The 21444-nt window shown below is 38.3% G+C and overlaps 1 protein-coding gene across 2 annotated transcripts in view; it reads right to left on the bottom strand.

The window, feature by feature from the left end:
• The window catches only part of LOC121739533 (zinc finger homeobox protein 4), a 68655-nt gene that overhangs the window by 3647 nt on the left and 43564 nt on the right, over nucleotides 1-21444 (bottom strand). The window contains exons 3-4 of one of the 2 annotated variants that reach the window (XR_006037463.1): nucleotides 17338-20033; nucleotides 12458-15683 (exon numbers count right to left, since the gene is read on the bottom strand). Coding sequence is in view for 1 of the 2 variants with exons in the window: in XM_042132049.1 (XP_041987983.1) it covers nucleotides 12828-15683; nucleotides 17338-20033 (5552 nt within the window). In the remaining variant the exon portion in view is untranslated. Of the gene's footprint in view, nucleotides 1-10745; nucleotides 15684-17337; nucleotides 20034-21444 lie in introns of those variants that run through there. The other variant, XM_042132049.1, reaches the window with a different exon arrangement.

The raw sequence follows: 21444 nt of genomic DNA, 5'->3' as shown, positions 1-21444 counted from the left end.
CGACTAACGACAACAGGACATCAAAGGAATTCAACAGACTGAATAATATTCTGCAGATACAAAATTTCTATACAGAATTTATCCGATGTGACGTAACATAATAAGATGAGGAAATCTAAGGGCCTTGTTACAACTTTCAATTAATTCATACGTATAATATGCGACAATCATGGCAGATAATGAAAATAAGTTGACTGGAATAGTCACTTGAGAACTCAATCAATAAGAAATATTATTCTAAGGTTCCTTGCTACTGAATCCCGATACCCCTCGAACAATGGACACAAGTATTACATTCTCATTTTAGCTTTGTAACAAATTCCCACAATATGAACCCATTGGAACAAGACAATTTGGTTTAATTAAAATCAAAGCTAAGCTACCATTCAGTCGATTCGAGAGGTTCGAATAAAGAAGGCAACGGGGGACACTGATTTGATACACTTATTGAATGTCCCGTTGCTTTACTTAAATAAAAACCCAATAATAGAACCAGTTCTTAGGACAAAGGGCCCTTATAATGAGGCCACGGCATTGTGAGGGCCCCCGTCGCATCAGATATGAGTCTCCCATATGTTTTTTATAAAGGAGTCCGAATGAATGCTTTTAGCACTTTGCGATTTGACGACTTGAATGGATCTCGCTGCGGACTGGTCATTTACAAAGGATATTTTATAATTCATTATGCTTTTATCTTCCCTGATTCTTAATTTTGGGGTTTCAAATGAACGACTGGAATAAGATTTTTAAGAAACGTGAGATGTTGAATGGTTATTCATTTTGGTCGCGCACCAATTTTATGATGGGGTATTCTCATTAGTTAAACTTGTATTGAGGTGTGTTCCAAAACTCTTACAGCATTTTGGCCAGGGCGTATAAGTGATTCGATTGGCTACTGAGACGTCAGATGGCAGTAGACCGTTAAGAGTTTAAAACACATCTCTAATCTCTTGATATTTAGATGTAGATCCATACTGTAGTTTGCTTATGCATCTACAAACAGCTCCACAATCATTCAATTCATAGACACGTCTAGCGATACAGTCAGTTCCTCATTCCCAATATCCTTATCAGCGTCAGACTTCCTTATTGTAGTGAGATGAATCGGGGCCCAATCTGGAGTATTTAGCGCGATGTGCTCAATTAGGATGTGACGGATATGCGGGCCGGGCCCCTACGACGGCCCCTGGTGATGCCGCGATTGTTAACGAACTTGGATTTGTGTAAATTAATACTTTGATTTTAATGTTACAAAAATTGTAGTGCCAGGAATTATAATTTTAAATTGTTATGATATAAATCTTCTTATAGTTTGACATCTTTTCATGCTGTGATGTCTAGATAGTTAGCTTTAGGGTACAAGTTGGAAGCCGGCTACATTCAGCGGCAGCAGACGACGTGTCGTCGCGACACTACTGGTTTCTATGTATTTCTATGAAACGTGTCGCTAGCTTCGTGTCACTAGCTGCGGAAGGTATTTCATAGAAATACATCCAGTAGTAGCTGCGACACGTTGTCTGCAGTTGCTTCATGTCGCCCGCTGCCAACCAGCATCTTTAAGGTAAAAAGATTTCTACACCTTCCGTGCATTTTCCGACATAGGACATCTTAAGTCCTTTCCCGTGGCTCAGAAAATCTTCTTCAAATAATTCACAAAAATCAGTACTTTTGACATGATTAAGCATCTAACAGAATGGCGCCCTCTTTTTAAAAGCTTTTATTTAACTTGCTCTGTATGTATGTAAGTATGTATGTTCGGGTGAAATTTTGGAACTCAATTTTGAAGTAGATACATTTAACCGATTGAGCTGAAATTTTGCATGCACGTTTAGTTTGGATGACAATGCATGATATTGTATTTGACATCACTCTAAATCCAATATGGCCGACCATCCAAGATGGCGAAATAGTTATTTTCTATGCAGTCCTACAATATGGATATTAAATGAATGGGCTTTTTGAGAGTAACTCGAAAACGAATGCAATATCATTCTACATCCAATATGGCGGCTCATAAAAGATAGAAGAATAGTTATTTTTAATGTACTTCTGCAATATAGGTATCAAATGAAAGGGTTCATTGAGAGTAACTCGAAAACGAATGTAATGTCATTCTACATCCAATATGGCGGCTCATTCAAGATACGGGAATAGTTATTTTTAATGCACTTCTGCAATATGGTTATCAAATAAAAGGGCTCATTGAGAGTAACTCGGAAACGAAAGTAATGTCATTCTATATCCAATATAGCAGCTCATCCAAGATAGGGGAATAGTTATTTTTATAGCACTTTTGCAATATGGGTATCAAATTGAAAAGTCATAGTGTCGTGTCGTGTCGTGCCGTGTCGTGTCGTACCGATTCGTGCCGTGCCGTGCCGTGCCGTGTCGTGTCGTGAAGTGTCGTGTCGTGTCGTGTCGTGTCGTGTCGTGTCCAAAAGTGAAATTTAATTTTTTAGTCGTGTAGAAATAAACGGAATATTGCAACTCACTAAATAAAGACATGATTTTTTACTGATCAAAATCGAGGACTTAAGTTAATCATATTTTATCAAGTTCTTGAAACAAACAAATTACAATCAAGTGGACTTGGAAATCTAGCCAGAGATAGGTACCTAACTAGAAAATCATGCAAATTGTATAATATATTGAGGATATAACTTAATAGTTAAAATTCTTAAGGAGAAATTTATTTTCTTCTTTTTGAAGTATTTAAATAAAAGCTTTTTTTCAAAAAGTTTTTTGCTTATAATTTATTGTTACTATACCTTCATTATACCTATAAGTCTAGCAATTAAGTATATTCTATAAAAGTTACATAAACAAAGATAAGAAATTACATTATTATATTTAATGTTGGTGAAAATGAGTGACAGTAAAAAATTACGTGCATAATGCAGGTAATTTAGACTTTCAGCTGATATCACTTATCATTTAGCACTCCCGCATGCAATTTCTGCTATTACAGATAATGGATGTTGTTTTGTTCTTTAATAGATTTATGTTTAGTGAAACACCGATCCGACTGAAATACACCAATAAAATTATATGAATGTTTTAAACATCCATCTTAAATATGCAATGTTTTGGTCATGTTTCATTCATTTTAAAAATTATACGAATATTCGTCTTATATAAATTTGTAAAATGTATTTTTGTTCGTGCTTCGCTTTCTAGTGTTACCTACTACGGCCTAAAGGATAAAAATAGTCACATTCTAATTTTGACTTTTGAAGGTTTGGGACTCACCCCGTAGATACTATAATTATAATTATTATATTATGCGTTTATGCGATTTTTTTTGTATGAACTTCACCTTCAGATGAACGATGAATGACGTCAAGACATCAAGTTCATTCTTTATTACGGAATTTGTATCGCAAGGTAAGTAAGGGGATCGAAAACACCGTATTTTATGAATCTTTGATGAATACAATGCTTTTGAAATCAGAAATTTTCCTTTATGAATTAAACAATAAACGTTTTTCTCGGCCTGACTCGTCATAAATATATTTCACAGTCAAATCTAAAGGTAATTTGTGATGATTTTGTACCTCATTTAATATCCAAGGAATATAAAGTAAGTTTATGCAGTAGGAATCTGACTGTCAAAGTATCGGCCGCGGTAATGTCTCTTAATATGCAAGATGCTAAGTGCGAGTCGTCATTTCGGTTGTGTTACTGCAATTTGAACGCTAAGGACCTCTAATAGAGCTTCAAATGCCATAAAAACTCGCAAGTACACCCATAAACAACCAGTTTTTATGGAGTTTATCTATTTTAGTAATGTAACTAAGTAATGAGGTAGATCATCCATTTTAATAATTAGTTATAGCTATATTAGAATCGGGGTAGGATGACATATTCTCTTTACAATGAATCCACTTTCATATAACATTATTTTAGGCAAAAGTAGGTATTAGAATCTCTTTCTATTATTTTGTTTCATTTTTGTGATTCTTTACGACCAACTTTTTTGCATCCAAAATTCTAGAAACAAGGATGACTGGGGTGACAGTACTTACTGGTGAAAAACTTAATATAATAACTCTGTATCTAACGTTATTTCACGGAGTGGAACAGCCCAATCTGTTCTCACTGTCGAAATTCTGTCGAAATTAAATTACTCACGTAATGAAGACATTTTTTCCCCGATCTGACCGTGAAAATACTGAACAATATTTTATTAATATACAAAGATTGCGAGTTTTTGCTGGCTTTGTAATAGCAAAGCGGTATGGTTCCGAAAAATTGAACGAACTGGTACGTGCACGTTGAACGCATTCGTTTTGGCTAAACACAGAAGATTTTCGGCAGATAAAGTTATGATAAGAAATAGATTGTTAAAATAATTGCTAGATGTTACCGAATTCGGATTAAACCCGATACAATAGCGCAAAAATCTTGAAAATCGGTCCACAAACGGCGAAGTGATCGTTGAACATACAAAAAAAAATATAAACAGACGAACATATAACCTCCTTTCTGGAAGTCGGGTAAAAAGCAAATCATGCTTATTTTAAATCACTTGCATAATTTTATGATTACCTGCAAGTCTGTTAGCGCAGAAATTATTTTATCGCGCGGTACATACATTCTGGCATAATAATACTTATCTAATTTATGTCCTTCCTGGGACTGAAAGTCTTTCCGTACCAAATTTTATTGGATCGATTCACTAAGTGTCGAGTGAAGATAACAGACGTAGATAGTATGATTTTTCTGTCAAATAAATATACTTATTTATTTATTTATTGTTGTAAGGCCACCAAACAGTACATACATTAAAAACTTATAGAAATGAATAATGATCATAAATAGTCATGAAGACCTTAGTAGGTGACACAACATTTAACTTACTTGCTATAGTCTGAGTTAAGTAATCATACTTTACATACAAAATGCATGTTGTGTTTGAGTAGGTATTTCTCGCAATTAACATTCTTCAAAGTGTCTGTTATCGTTTGTCTCATGTCATCCTACTGTTATTATAAAGGCGAAACAATATTAAAATATTAATCCTCACATTATGACTTTAGTAGATGTCCCGCGCGGCTTTGCCCACGTAAATTAGGAAATTTACGGAAACCGTACATTTTCTCATAAAAAATAGCTTATTTCCTTACGCTCTTCACGTGGTCTATTCTATATCTGTGCCAAATATTGCCATAAAAATTTCTTGAGTAGTTCGTGAGATAAACCCTTTCTGATATTTCCCCCGTTTTCCCCACATTTTCCTGAGTTTTTTTTTTTCGCCTTTATAATATTAGTAGGCTTATATTTGTACTTTTCATAGTCCTTTAGCTCAAGACTGATGTTTTTGATCATTATACTGTCATTAATTGACAAGCGATGTTTGCCGAATAGGCGCCGACAGCCTAATCGGCAAACATCGTGTGACTTCGGCAAACTTCGGAAAACGGCTCCGGCCGCCATTTCGGCAACCGGCGCCACTTAAGTTGATTCTATGGTCTAGCTTAAATATCTAGCGAGGGTTGCAATTACTGAACCTAATATTCCTACATACTAAAGTAGATCTTTATTGTCTGTACTTACGCAGACCCTTTAGTACTTATGTAACTATGTAAAGACCCAGAGATCTTAACTAGGTACCTACCTATTGTAGGTAAAAATGTAAGTTACTTTATTTTAAAAATGAAAACAGTAAATTCTCTCACCATGCATACTAATATTGTAAATGCTAAAACGCGTCTATTACCTCTTCACGATTTAACCGTTAAATCGATTGTGGTGACATTGGCATGGAGTTCTTTGGAATCCCGGGAAGGAGATATTTTAAAGATTATTTTTAATATAACGTAATGTCTAGGTTTTTTATTATAGGTGAATATTAAAATAAAAAAGTAGTAAGTAATTTAATATATTAATTATTTAAAGTTAATTTGTATTAACCTCAACACAATTCTAACCAGTGTTTATTGTGGTAAGTAATGAAAATATTAACGCGTGCTAACCGCCGCGCTCAGGTATGTGAGTGAAATGTGCCACTTGGTTGCTTTGTCATGGTACTTTTAAGTTTTAACCAGCTACGGTACAAGGAAGAGTCATGATTTTATTTATTTTGTTGATCTTATAGGTAAGGCTTCATAGTAATGATTTTTTAAATTTTACACCCAAGAGGCTTAAATAGGAAATAGCCACAGCAAAATGTAGATGCATTTAATCAATTCAATAATATTATATCATCAAATCATCAAATAACACAATATTGAAAGTCTGATACATGAACGTATATAAATATTTGAAATAGGTAGGTACTGAGCAACATTATACGCAACAAAACTCTACATAAAATACTAAACTCTACAAGGAATACTCAGAAGTTGTAAGCGGAACAAAATAACAAATTCAAAAAGCAGAAAGACGAGTATAATAATGATTGTCTCCGCAAGTATTTCTTTGTTAGTAAAATGATTAAAATAATCACGACTCTAATACATTAGTAATGAGACGTTCGCTGTCGCTAATCGCGCAAAGGCGGGCGCAAAGTGCAAACTATGAGTTTATCATTGAGATGGACTAGAAGAGTGCAAAGAATTTGCGATTAATCGTTTCGATCCATCCATGAATTGGTAATTTTGGTACCTTAGAAAGCAAATAAGAGTCTCACACCACGATCCTGCAATTTTAATCCAACGTTAAAACAGATTGGATCCAGTCCAGATCCTATCTAATAGCAAAATAGTATTATCAATTATCATAATATACGACAAACATCAATCGTATGTGATTTTTGGAGTTCAGCTAATCAAAAAGCTTTGCCATTTTAATAAGATATCATTCTGTCTGGAATATTATTCCTTAGTTTTATTATAGCGAAACTGCATCTTAGGGCCTGTTTCACCACTTCCTGATAAGGCTATCCACTAATTAACTTGACAGATCAAGTATGGAGAATCTGTCAAAAAAGTTGTGAATAGCCTATTAGCCACTATCTTATCAGAAAGCGGTGAAATAGGCCCTAAATGTATTGTAAGATAGGAGAATTAACAGTTAACGATCGCAGTGAGTGACCACCCTTACAATAAATAATTATTATTTAACGTTGCGCCCGGTCTAAGCTAAGTAACAAGTGCCTAGCAGTTGTCAGTCTGTCATTTGCGAGCGCGGAAGTGCTAATAATGGTTCGGTAACTTCAGCGGCTTTGTTCATTAACTTTCTAAGTACGGCTAATTAAACACCTGTGTTTTAACATTACCAAGGCTTTCAATCATCTGCTTTCAGAGTAAATTTTACTTAAGAGGGCGACTAACCCCAAAAATCAAATATCGTCCTTCTCTCTTCACACTCACGCCCGTCTTTCATATGCCAGGTGAAAAGGGACGACGCGGATTCATCGCCAAATTAGTTTTTTCTCAATAACTCGATAAATATACAACATTTTAAAAATCCGCAAGGTCGATCTCTCAATGATGGAATTTTACACAATGTGTTAAAATATTAACTTAGTTCAATGCACGGTTATGGCAGTAAATGAAAAATTCGTGAAAATTAGATGCATCTTTGTGATTTTTTTCTATCGAGAAAATTTGAAGATATAGTGTTTTTGCTCACATCGAATTCTCGAAAATATAATGTAGTATCTAATTTTAGAAAATAACACAATTCAGGACTTATTTTCAAGTATTAAAATGAATTATAAAATCGACACTTTAGGGTTAGTCGCCCCCTATGATTTATCAGAATAATTCTTGAATCTTAAAACAATACGGACAAGTGGCGACCCTCATTAGTGTCATTCCACAAAATTTTCTCGTTTCCGTCACAAATGGTCACCGCAATTACCATATTTCTACTAAAATTGACACTTGGTGATGCGCCGGAGTCGTCGACCTCAAACCATCCGGATCTAATTACCTAGTGTCATTAACATCGGTACGTCCGCCTAGGAAATGGAATCGAATCATTAGTAGTTTGATCACAAAAAAAGACTTAATAGAAATATAATAACGGAGAAGAAATTGTAAAAAGATTGTGGGGCTATCAAATAATTGGCGTTGTCGATACGGCCGGTAATGGCCGACGTGACTGTCTTGAGTTAGTACAATTTAGCATCCGACTGTGGAATGTGCGAAATCGGTTTGTATTGTAATCTAGCTTATGGCTTTACAATTATTGTGATGCCGTAATTGTGTTGTAATTGCGGTAATGATGTTTAATATCTACGTGTGGATTTGTATGCAATTAAAGAGTTACTTTACTCGTGAAATTTTCCGTCAGCGCTGTTTAGGCTGGCCGCATACATACGTTTTCCGTGTTCAATTTCTTTGTAGAATTACGACTGGGAATTCCGTGAGGAGAAAGAGCTCCAAGTATTCAGCGTGGAAAATAAATATATGACTGAAAGACTTGCTTTCAGCCATTTCATCAGGCGCATAGTTTAGTGCCAATACAGCCTTTCAGGTATAATAGGTACCTCATTAATAGGTTACTATTTAGTCATCAATATTATATTTGTATCGGCTGCACTCAAATTAAATGTTTACTTAAATTTTATGAATATTTACTTGTCGTAAACTTATTTATATTTTATGTCAAGCTTTTCATTAAATTAAAGTTAAGTACTATCGTTAAATGTCTGAGTACGGCAGTTAATTTAAGAATAGGTGAAGGGACGCTCTCTGTTTCTAAGTTACTCGCTGCTATTTTACACAAAGTTAAAAACTTTGTGTAAAATAGCAGTATATAAAATATCAGAGACTCAGAGACAACATTTGTGATTTTACCAAGATTAAGATCATCTTATGGTTGCTTTATTAAAGTCCTTCAAATATCTCTTTGCAGTCCAAGCACATTTAAGCTTGTGTACGTTCCTAGACTTAGATTTATTTAGTTAATCTTGAATTAACTAACAGTAAGGGTGGGTTGCACTAGAGGCGTAGTTATAGTTAAGGTTAAGGTTATCGTCAAATATGGCGTCCATTATGGACTTTTGTTATGGTTAAAGTTAAAGTTATAGTTAAAGTAAGTTGGTGCAACCCACCCTAAGCAAAAGATAGTGCGGCTTAGGTTCTGTGGCTCTCAGCATTTCAAGCGAACTAAGCCTTGGGGAGTATGTAGCCTTCATATTTTTCTCATTTAATTACCCTGATAACTGTTATTCGACAAAAAATCTTTTGTACTTTCACAAAAAGTATAAGTTTCAAGTAAGCACGTCTGTATGATTGTTATTCAAACAGATAATTAGCTGGTTGTATAACGGAGGTTTTTTCATCTTTTCATTGATATCAGGTAATTTAATATTTTTTGCAGCCCAAGTGAGTGGGTTGCTCAATAGATCTATCGATTACCTTCAAACACAAAGGAGCGCGTAAAAAAATCGTGCGTGAAATTCATCCCCGACTACTGTAGGGCTTGTTATGTTAATACGATTGTCGATTTATAGAACTCGAGGAATCGATAGCGAATTAATTATATCGCATAAATCGAAGATCAAGAAGAATCCATACTAATATTATAAAAGCGAAAGTGTGTCTGTCTGTCAGTTACCTCTTCGTCCAAACCGCTAAACCGATTTTTCTGAAAGGGTCAGAGATACTTTGAGTCTCGGGAAGGACATAGAATACTTTTTAATATATATCAAGCGTCATTTAGTTTGATATAGGTATATCAAGCATACTCTTTACTAAGATCATTCAATTTAAGGTTATAGGATATGTCAGACTTCCTTACGGTCTTTAGAAATAGAAATGTTTCTTTAGAAGATTTTGTACAGTAGGCACATAGGCTTCAATAATAACATTAACTGCCAGCGTTATGAATAGGAAAACCGGTCGATGCAATTGTTTTAGTAAAGTCTATGCATAGCAACTATCTGAAGTTAACTATACGTCTATCAGAGACGGAATTCTCAGTAAGTTTTAATGAGAATTGAGTAAGTGACGCATTTTTACTGGTGCTGAGTAACAATAGTTAAGTCACAATTCAATAGGTATCATATTGAATTATCAACATATATGTGTTAATATTATGTTGATAAGCTATACATTGCTCTTCGTACCTACAAAAGATGTCTTTCTACGTCATGATCTATCTTATATTTATTATGTAATTTCTAAATAATCTCTGCATGAACCAGCCGAGCTAGCACGGCCACCAGTAGAAATGCGAAAGTATGGACAAACTGTGGACATAAACTTAAGATTCGTTCCGATCTTTTCCGCGGCTAATCGCGACCGACAAAAATTTAATTAAAATGCAACTTTATGACAGACTATAATATTATATGTCATGAAGTAGGATATTATTTGAATTTTTAGGACTATAGTCTGTCATAAAGTGGCATTTTAATTGAATTTTTCGGAACGAAAAAAAAGGTCGAATTTTCACCTTAAGTTTATCTCCACAGTTTGTCTATACTTTCGCATTTCTACTGGTGGCCGTGCTAGCCCGGCTGATTGCGGGCATTTCTGGTTAAAGTATAAATGGTTAAGCAAAATGTAGAGTGTTTAGAGTAAGTTATTTTTCATACTTCTATTTGTTTGGTGTCAGCTAAATCTATATAGGTAGGCCATATAACTACGTACTGTATAGCAACTTATCATTTTATAGATGTACTCTTCTAGGGCTTTCACAGAGTAAATAAACTTTTAAATATTCGTTCATATACTTCACCTGTATTTATATGATCTGGAAACAGGATTTACTCGTTCTGTGTTGTCGCATGCAAAAATAATAAAAACTTAGGATAAAGGAACCAAGGAAAACAAAAAAGAAAACATAAATCATAATATAAATATTGCATTTATTTCACTCGATTCTGTAATCATAACGATAAAAATAACAGTAATACTATTCAGTGTATAAGTCTTCATTTGTCGATAGTGTACACTGTTACGGGGCTTTAGTTAAGTCTATTTAAAAATAAAATATGTATAACATTAAATGCACTTTGCATACGATTATTTCAAAAATCATAAAATTATTTATATCGTTTTCGAGGTGACAGTGTCTAATCCAGCCGATTTACCTCGGTACATATGAACTTATACAAAGAAAAAATAATAAAATAAAACTAAAAAGTAACCAAAAACAAATACAAACATAACATCAAAATAAATAATAAAATCGATATGCAAACCACTGCAATGTAAGATGCGGGGTTGAAAGGGATTTGCATCAAAATGGTGAAAATCATAATTGTATGTGTAAGCTAAGACGGCGGGTTTTGTATGGGGACGTCTGCACCCGCGGCGCGTGCGCAGCTCGGCGCGCGCCCGGGGCGGCGGATGCCCTACTTTGTACGTACGAAATGCATCGCCTAAGTCATTTAAATTTAAAGAAAATATTTGCATATCCCCTAACTCCCCAATTCTTAACCACTTTTATGTTAATGCCTCGGAAGAATATCGACCCCGGCCCCTCACGATATCGAATTCATTATCATGTAATATACGACCTCGTGTTATGTCTGCATTCATTTTTGTGCATAAATAGTCGTAGGGAATTACAATATTTAAGACACATATCACATAATATTCCTAACACGCCTCTAATGTAACAATATATTTTTCGTTCGTGATGTATATTTTTTGCATTTTACAACTCCTACCTCTCCGGCTCGTACTACGTAACTATTTACATCGTAAGTCTACATAATAATTTACAAAACTTCGTAAAAGGCACCTTATTCGACAGGAGGCATTTAAATTTACATATTATCTAAGCGTTAATCATTTCTCTAAAATATATAATTTGGTTTTGATTACAAATCTACAACAGTTATCGATTTTCTATATACTAGTAGGAGTTTAAATATAAACAACTAGGAAGAATATGCGACGTATTGCTAGTGATATGCTAACTACTGAAGTGTTGGTTTTTCAATGCGATCGAATAAATTCGGTGATATCTTCCGAAAATTCTGAGAAAGCTGATTCGCGACATTTAAATAATAATTGATTATTCATGAGAGCGTGCATGTGCGCCGGCCTATTACATATACGATGTCCTTCACGCGTCCTAACCCCTACCATTGTATGTTCGTTTGCATTTGAATACCGGCCTATACAGGGACGCCCACTGCGGGCACGCCTTTCGCGCCTCCGATGACAACCTCCTGTACGAACCTAATCAAGAGCAACGATCGTTTCGATCATGTTTACATAAGATGTGATGTGTCATTGACACATTTTTTCAGACGAAGAGTGATAAATCGAGATTACAACTAAACTAAACTAAAACGCAAACCTTAAAGAAAATTAATTTAAATGATTACATTGCAAGTTAAATTGATTTTTAGAGGAACGAACAATGATTGATTAAAATTATTGTGTTTACAAAATATGTTAAAAAAATTTAAACATTCAATGATAAAATAAATTTAGGAGTTGCTGGGCGAGCATCAAAATATTAAGTAGGTCTATTTGAGACAAAAATTTGATTGACTTTAACTGGTAAATTTACAATGATACAAATCATTAACGGCTCAAGAAACAAAGTAGTAGTAAATGACTAGTCTAACAACATGCAACTTCGGATCTGTAATTAAATGCGAAAAATACTTTGACGTTACTGTGATATGTATCGTAGTTTAAGTGATAATAACATAACTTAATATCCTCGTAATAAACTTAAAATTATCATTGAAATATCAACACCAGTCAGCATACACACTACAATTCTCTCTACTATCTAAAATTATTTACAGAAGCACTCTCTAATAGGAAATTTTCACCGACGGTGCGCGAGACGAGACTTGTTCTGTGCCGAAGTAGAGAACAAACCTCGTGACGTCAGCCACTCTCTACTTTCAAAAGGTCCAAAGTCGCATAGTGCTCGGGAGCGCTAGACGACGGCGACCACGGTCAAGACGTGCACTCACCGTTGCCGGCCAGTTGCGGTCGCAGGAACGCGTTGTGGAGTTCGCTGCCCAGGCCTCCCTCCAGCCGCGCCGCCATCTGCATGAGGGCCAGCGTACTGTCCTCTCCCGCACTCGCACTGTTCTCGATCCGCGCGCGAACCGTAGCGATATGTCCCCGTGAAAACACGTGATCCTGCACTGAATACTTGTGATTGTACTTGAAATCACAAACGGTACATTCGTCGGGGGGTGGCGCGTCTGACACCTCCGATAGACCGGCGGCCAGACGAGCCTTCTTCTCCTTGGCCCGGGCGTTCTGGAACCATACTTGAACCACGCGCTTCGGCAGGCCGATCTCCCGGCCGAGCGCCTCGCACTCCGCCATCGTCGGAGTTTTATAGTCTCCGAACAGCGATTTCATAATTTTCACTTGTACTGATGACATCTGAGTGCGGAATCTTTTGCCGGGAGGTCGGGGTGTGTGAGGCTGACCCGCTATCGGCGAGGTGGGTTCGTCTTCCTCGTAGAACTCCATAGTTTCGGATGCCGTGTCCGAGCGTTCGTCGGCGTCGGAGCCCGGGCGCGATAGGTCTACCGGTTTACTGAGGTCCAAAGGTATTTCAGGTTTTCCGGGTTCGTGACTTCTTTCATTGTTTTCGGTGCTGCCGCCGTTTTGCTGCGCTGTCGCGTGAGCCTGCAGTTCGCTCACGTATCTCTTCATCGACTCCTCACTGTACTGCTTGATAAATTTCTCCATGTCTGAATGAAAGGGTGGGAAAATAGGGGGCAACATGGGAGCCCCCGCTTGGGAAAAATTTTGCTGCCGGTCACTTTGTTGGGAGCCGAAGCTAGGTGTGGATTCAGTACTAAGTTCTTCATCAGGTAACGCATCAACGTTAATCTCACCACGTGCACACTGGTCAGCGTGCTTCGTACTCAAATGACTCTCTAGTGCGCTCTTGACTTTGAACAGTGCAGGACAAAACGGACAGCGTTTATTTATTACTTGTGCATGTGCTCTGAACTGTCCTTTCCTTTCGCGCGCTCTTGTGTTTTGAAACCAAACTTGAACTACTCGCTTTTTTAAGCCAACTTCACGTGCAATATTTTCCAACATTTTTCTTGATGGGTTCGACTCAATCTGATACTTTTGATACAAGTAATCTAATTGTTCTGGCAGAATAGTCGTCCGCAGGCGTTTATCTTTTGGCTGTTCACCTGTTTCTACTTCTTCAAACTCATCATATTTTCTTTTAGACACTTGTTGGTTTAAGGCTGCTACCAAAGGATGACGAGCCTCGTCATTATTAAGTGAAGCATTCAACTGTTGCAATTGAGCATGCTGTTGTAAAATCCCAAAGGGAGAGTCGGGTGGATAAGTGGGAAATAAGTTTGGGTTCATGATATGAACGAGTTGATGCTCCCGCCACAAATCAAATCTAGGGAAGACTAAATTGCATTTATCGCATTGGAAGTTACCATCTTTCTCCTCTCGTGACTGTTGATGTGTAAGAGGCGTAACGGGAGTATGTGGCGTGGGCGGAGCTGGCGACACGGGATAGGTTGGTGCTGCAGGCGTTGGAGTTCGAGGTGGTGCCGGTGACACTGGCACATGCGGAACGTGATGTTCTACGGTACTTGAATTTGAATCTTCGCTGCTTAGAGTAGCAGCAACTTGAGCTGCAGCCGCCTGCGCCTGCGCTGAACGTTTCGCATCCTCTTCCTTAAAACAATGTGTCTTCTGGTGTCTTATTAATTCATAATAACGTTGGAATACTAGTTGGCACTTCTTACATTGGTAGTTAAGTCCTGGGGTTCTTTGAAATCGGTTCGCATCGTCCATCGAGCCTGCTGGTGGATCTGCGGCTGGCTGATTTTCATAAACTTTTCTTGCCTTCTGACGTGCATTTTGAAACCAAACGACGATAACTCTGGGACTGAGACCCAGAAGCTTTGAAAGATATTCAAGATCATCATCTTTTGGATAAGCATTATTTTCAAAGAACTCTTGGAGGACTTTTATTTGGTAGTCCGTGAATCTAGTTCTGTTGGCGCGTTTGCCTGAAGACCCCGAGCTGTTGGATCCGTTCGAGTTGCCCCCGGAAAGTCCGAAATCGGCCGGTCCCCTGCCAGGACTGAGGCTGCGATTTGGGGTCAAAGGTAGGACATTCGGGGGCGCGGAGTTTGGGGACGCGAAGTTAGGATTTAGTTTTGGTGGCAACATTGATGGGTGCGTCGGTTGCGGTATGCTCGTCGCGGGAATAGAATCCAGTTGGGATTGAATCAACGAATTGAGCGAAATATGCGGCGGTGTATGGGGCCGCGATACATTCTGGTGGTTCTCCGAGTTGTTTATTAAAGCTGGGCTTTGGGATGGTGCGTTGGGAAACATATAACTTCTGTCTTCCTGGTGTCTGTCGTCGTAGGAATTATACTTTTCTTCCATTGTTGGTTCATCGGGCTCCGATTTTAAATTCATGATCTCCGGATGATTAGTTATCGGCATGTCCTCAGTTTTTGCTTTTTTTTCGGGTGGGGGTTTACTCTCATCAGAACTTATAGATGAGTCTAGTGGTGTGACTTTAGCTTCTCCAGTTTTTTCGTACTCCTCGAGGTTCAGGGTGGTAGATGGTGGATTATTGAAATTATAGGGAGAATCCTTGTTTCTCTGACGTTCTTTGAAAAGCGTGTTTCTGAACCAGTGTTTGATGACTTTGGTGGCAAGTCCCGACTGTTTGGCCATCTTTGCGATCGCTTCATCACTTGGCGAGTTGTTGATGTCAAAGTGAGATCGCAGAATCTTAAGTTGCTCGTCAGTTATGCGTGTACGAGCTCTCTTTTGACCAGCAGCCGCATTTGCCTGCAAAAATGAGAAATAGGTTAATAAAACTCCGTTAATTTAAAACTACAATATAACAAAAATGTAAAAAAAATAAATATCTGAGTAAATAACATCTCTAAGTTACGTAAGACAGTTAACATGATCGATGATCGGAACGAGACAGTTGTGACGTTATAAACGAAACGAGTTATAAATCCGAGTACAGATCACATCGAACCAGTAAAGATCACAGGAAACGTTCAATAATGACGGTTTAAATAATAATACCTCGTCCCTGTATTTTAACAATGAACCCTCTGTTACTTTGTACAAACAGACAGCTTATTCTTATCTTATTATATTGTACGTATCTTTCTGATTCGTTATCGAAGTTAGCTCACTAAAGGCAATCGAACACAGTAAATAAATATTATCCCCGACTAAAATATGCTACGTAGGGTTCGACTTTTATATTTTTTCCTCGTTTTATCGAATACTGCGTACAAGAGAATCGTTTTAAAGTATTTGAAGATACTTTTTGGAACACTAATTAACTTTATGGTTTCTTCCCAATTCTCAATATTAACGAATATAAAACAATTCACCTGTTACACTCGATTTGGGATACTTAAGATTGTAAATACAGTAAAACAAAGAGTAGAACAAAAGTCTCGACGTACAAAAGGTGCTCTTAACACAAAAGATGAGATAGTAATTTTTCAAAAACTCTAAATGCACTTTTTGGAAGACACGTATTGTGTTTGTCAAGTACGATTTTAAGTAGCTTACTTGAAGGCGTGGAGTGCTTTGTATTATTTTCAAGGATATTTGTCCATCTTAAAAGTCATATTTTAAGCTCAAATAGTAGGTTTTGTTCATTATTTGATACAACATTTTTGATGCACATTTCATAACTTTTAATTGGAATGGCTAACCTACAATAGGTGCTGGCAGTAATAAGTAAATACTTGAGCAAACTATAATTATTACTACACTAATAATATAATATTGTGATATGACGTGTCACGTGTAATACTTAGTATAAACTAACTCGGTTACTGCGTAAGTTGCCTAGAATTTAAAGATCAAGATTTGCGATTTATCCCTAAATGCTTCGATCAAAATGTCTAAATTCTTGATGACTCTAGATTAGACAACGATTAACACCAATAAGGATAGAGTTATTTAAGTCTCAAAGACATAAACAGAATATTGCAATATTTGAATATAATATCTTAATATATATTGTACTCGGCGAAACATGGCGATAGCGGTCATTGACTCCCTGTCAAAAACTTCATTGTCAATCGCGATTTATATAGAGATGTTTCGCCGAGTACAGTATAGTACTTATTTGCAAAAAAAAATTAAATTATGGTGTACATATCAAGTGAATTAATATTTATTTAAATTAATGTTCTGTCATTATACGATTTTAATCTGTAGCGTTTTATTTAATTACAAAAGAACTACCGTGAGCTACTACAATTATGTATAATTTATGTTATTATAATTTTAATTAGGACTAGAACAGCAGGAGACCATCCACTTAGGTTACTAGCTAATATCAGAAATATGCAAATTAAGTGAAAGTTAATTATAAATATATTAGTTCCTGATTAATTTATGATTATTCTTTAATTTGAATATATTACGCTTATGAATCATAGTGTAATTAAGAACGAGTACTCACTTGCTGCTGTTGCTGGATCATCTGCTGTTGTTTGAGCTGAGCGTCGTGGGAGTAGGGCGCCGCCATGGCGTCGAAGGGCGGTGGCGGCAGCATCAGGGAGACCAGCGGGGGCTGCAGGTTCATGGCCGCCAGGGCTCCGACGTTCAGGCCGAGAGGAAGACCGAGGGATAGCATCTGGGCCATCATGGGATGTAGCTGACCCAGCTGCTGCTGTAGCTGCAGCATGTTGAGGGCGGCGTGCATCTCCTGCACCTGGGCCGCCAGAAGGGCTCCAGCCTGGCTGTCGTTGGGCCCGTTGGCTGAGTCGTTGAAGCTGTCGCCGCGGGGCGAAGACGATCGTTCATCTTGACCGGCCGGCGATTCGGGGCGTGGCGAATTCGGCGCGCCCGACTTGCGCTCGTATTCAGATTTGAACTGTTCCGCGAACTGCTCCAAAAACTCCAGCGGAACTTTATCCTTGTGCACCTCCTCACAATGAGTCTTTAACACAAACACACTCGAAAATTCTTTGTTGCAATGCTGGCACGTCGATTTGTTCTCCCCATCCGGAGGCTTCTCCACCGGGGGCGGAGGGGGCGGGCTCGGCGCTCTCACCATCTCGCGTTCCTCTTGTAACTTGCGCCGCTGATTTTCATTGTATTGCATCACAAGGTCGAAGCCGAAAGTTTCCAAAAGTTGCTTATACATTTGGGAGTTCTTTTTCGGCGCGTTGCCCTTTGACACCATGTCGTCCAGAGCCGCGACGTCAACTTCCCCGAGCGGCGAATGGGCGCGCGCATCGTGAAACGGACATGTCGCCCGATGCGCGTCGAGTAGCTCACCGCTATGGAATGGGAGCCGGCAGCGCTCGCACGTGAGGCTACCTGTGTGCGGCGACCGCGGGCTGCCCGGGCGGGCGGGGGGCGAGGAGGGTTGTCCCCCGCTACTCGTAGACGAGGGGGATGTATTTTTCGGCGATAGCACGTCTTGTAAAATTTTGGCGGGATCGTTTCTTTCAGGCTGCTCGACTAGAGGCCGCGATAGATCCACGTGGCCCGCCGCGGCGAGCTCCTGTAATTTACCTGCGCGCGTTTGATGTAGGACCGAGCGCATGTGAATGTCGAGTGTGCTGCCCTGCGTGTACGCCACTTTGCATATGTTACATTTGTATCTTTTGCGGTCGTCCTCCTCGCTAGATGTACTTTTTGGCGTAAGGGTCAAATTGGATGGCGCTGTCCCGGCTCCGGGTGACACCGGCGGATTGTTATTGTTTTGTTGTTCTTGCATGGCCCTTTTTAATTTATGCAAATGACTCACGCTGTTATAGTGCACGAGCAAAATGTTTTTTTGTGTGAACGATTCCTTGCATACGTCACATTTGAATGGCCGGTTAGGATCTAGATACTTTTCCATGGGATACGTCAGCTTCTCGCCTTTCCTGTGCAGGAGGGTTTTGTTATGAGCCGTTAGGTACGATTGGCGAGTGAACGCCACTTTACATCTGTGACATTTATATTTCCTGTTTGGATCGTTGTAGGAATCTTCTGCCATCGCCTGAGAGTTTAGATAATCTTCAAGTAATTGTTGATCTTTGTAAATGATAGAATCATCAGAGTTGTCGGCATCATTGTGACCGGACTCGTCGTTCGCTGTTATACTAGAGTCTCTGTCCTCACCTTCGCCTGCCTCGTCGTCTGGAGTACGGAGGGCCTCCTTTCGTAGCAAATCAGCTGACGCAGCATCGAGAGCTACACCCTGGTTTCCTTGTAACAATGGATTTGATGCTAGGCTCCGCTTAAAAGCGTTGAGTTCCTCTTCAGATAGCTCGGAGTGTGAAGTTTCGACATGTTTCTGAAGAGCCAAAACAGATCTAAAGCTTCTTCCACACAAAACACATTTTGTCGCGTCACGTATGACATGATATTGCGAGTGTAGCTGCAGCTTTTCTATTGTTTTGAATGCCAAGCTGCATTGATTGCACCTGTACTTGTACACATGTTTTTCGGACACCGACATATTTGCGATTGAATTACGAGCGTGAGCTTCTCTGAAGTGATTTTGTAAGGCGTGGGCCGCGTCGAAGTATCTGTTACATCCTTTTTTCCAACAGACGTAACCGGGTCCTTGCGGTGTTTGTTTTAGCTCCAAGTGGCCCGATTCATTCTGATGTTGACACAGTTCATCAACATTACGGAAGGTTCGATTGCAGGTCGAGCACCGCTCCATCTCCCCGTCGGCGCTCCCCTCGGAACGAGGCGAAGATATTTCTCTCTCGTTCTCCTCTCCTTGTCTCGAATCTTCTCTCTGAGCTTGGTTTCCTCCGTTTAGCCAGTGACTCTGGTCGACTAGTAGAAGAAGTCTTTGGAGGCCCTCGGAGTTAACCGAGTGTATTTGCATGACGTGGCGTTCGAGAGCCGGTCGGTCTTTGAAGGCGTCCTGGCAGAGCGGGCAGATGAAGTGTCTCGCTGTGTCTCCATGTACTGTATTGATATGGGCGTGCAGCCTACCTTCGTTGTTGCAAGTGAAGTTGCAGTAGGGACAGCTCTGGTTGCCATTAGTGTCTTGGTCTTCTTCTTTATCATTGGGAGTCTGTTGCGACTGCATAGGGGTTTGTTGTTGAGTTTGTTGCTGCATTTGTTGTTGTTGATGTTCCAAAAACCGCATGACTTTCTGCTCGTTTGTTAAGTCTGGCTTTTGATCAATAGGCTCCTTGGAATCTGCGAAAATAAAAAAAACATGAGACTTACAAAAGTTTATAATTATACAATTTTTAATTATCAATAACTTATAGTAAACAGTATTTCTTTACAATTAGAAAAACGATAAATCAAATTTACTTGCGATACAAAATAATCAGAAAATCTAAATGAGAACCTTCAACAAACCTTTCATAGCGAAATCTACGAACGAAATGGCAAAATAAATAGAACACCGACCAACAAAACTTACCTAAATCTACGTGAGATTTATCTGCAAAAAAGATTACTTTTATAAATGAAGCTGACTATTGTTCGCCTGAGTCCGTAGCTGAATTGAATTTAAAAATGAAATTCTTCCCATTATGTTACTAGGAAGACCCGTTTTGTTTGCGAGGAGCCCGCAAGACAAAGATACGAGTACGCACACACGCACACTCGGTAACAAAGGACATGAGCGGCCGAACAATTATTCTTGATTATTACAAAGGATTCCGTATATAAAATTTTGTATTGGATCAGATTTAGGCTAGGGATGGGTCTCGAGAGAATTGGCCAACTCGATGTAGTTATTGTATTCGATACAAAATCGCACGTAGGTTGCAATTAAAATATTATTTTTCGCAATTTCATAAATATTATTTAAAACAAATTGTTCGACAATCACAACTTTACTTGAGCTTCTATCGATCGGTAACCTTATCACAACAGACTGCATCATAAATATTTAATTCGTGCAAAGTTCAATAATATTTAATAATTACTACGGGTTTAATTTTTCTATGTAAATACCAATAACAAAAATGGGAATATCTAATAACGTCAATGAGAAGTCTAATATTGTATTATAATTGACAAGATTGTAGAGTTATTTTTAATATGAATAATAATTATAGGATCTCTAATACAATATAATATCTTATATATTAAATTCTTGTGTCACAATGTCAGGCCGCGTACTCCTCTGAAACGGCTTTACTGATTTAAACCAAATTTTATATGCATACTAGCTGTCCCGGCAAATGTTGTTTTGCCATATTTTTTTTTTGGTATGAAAAATAGATGTTGGCCGATTCTCAGACCTACTCAATATGCTCACAAAATTTCATGAGAATCGGTCAAGCCGTTTCGGAGGAGTATGGCAACGAAAACTGTGACACGAGAATTTTATATATTCGATTCAGTGGGTCTGAGGATCGGCTACTGGGTACTTTTATATTGATAAGTGCATTTGTTGAATAAATAACAGTAAATTATTACAACTCGAGAGTCGAGACTGAAGGCGACCATTGTTTGTGCGACGGGATAGCGATGGACGTTGCCAAGGTGACATACTTATTTAGTCACTTCAATAAAATAATACGGGCGAAATACTTTGCATGACAAAGAAACGTTTGCCGGGACAGTTAGTAAATATAAATAATAATAGAAA

This window comes from Aricia agestis, chromosome Z, assembly GCF_905147365.1.
Source record: "Aricia agestis chromosome Z, ilAriAges1.1, whole genome shotgun sequence".
Taxonomy (NCBI): Eukaryota; Metazoa; Arthropoda; class Insecta; order Lepidoptera; family Lycaenidae; genus Aricia; species Aricia agestis.
The sequence above is the reverse complement of the archived record's forward strand: the minus strand, read 5'-3'. Positions and strand labels throughout refer to the sequence as shown.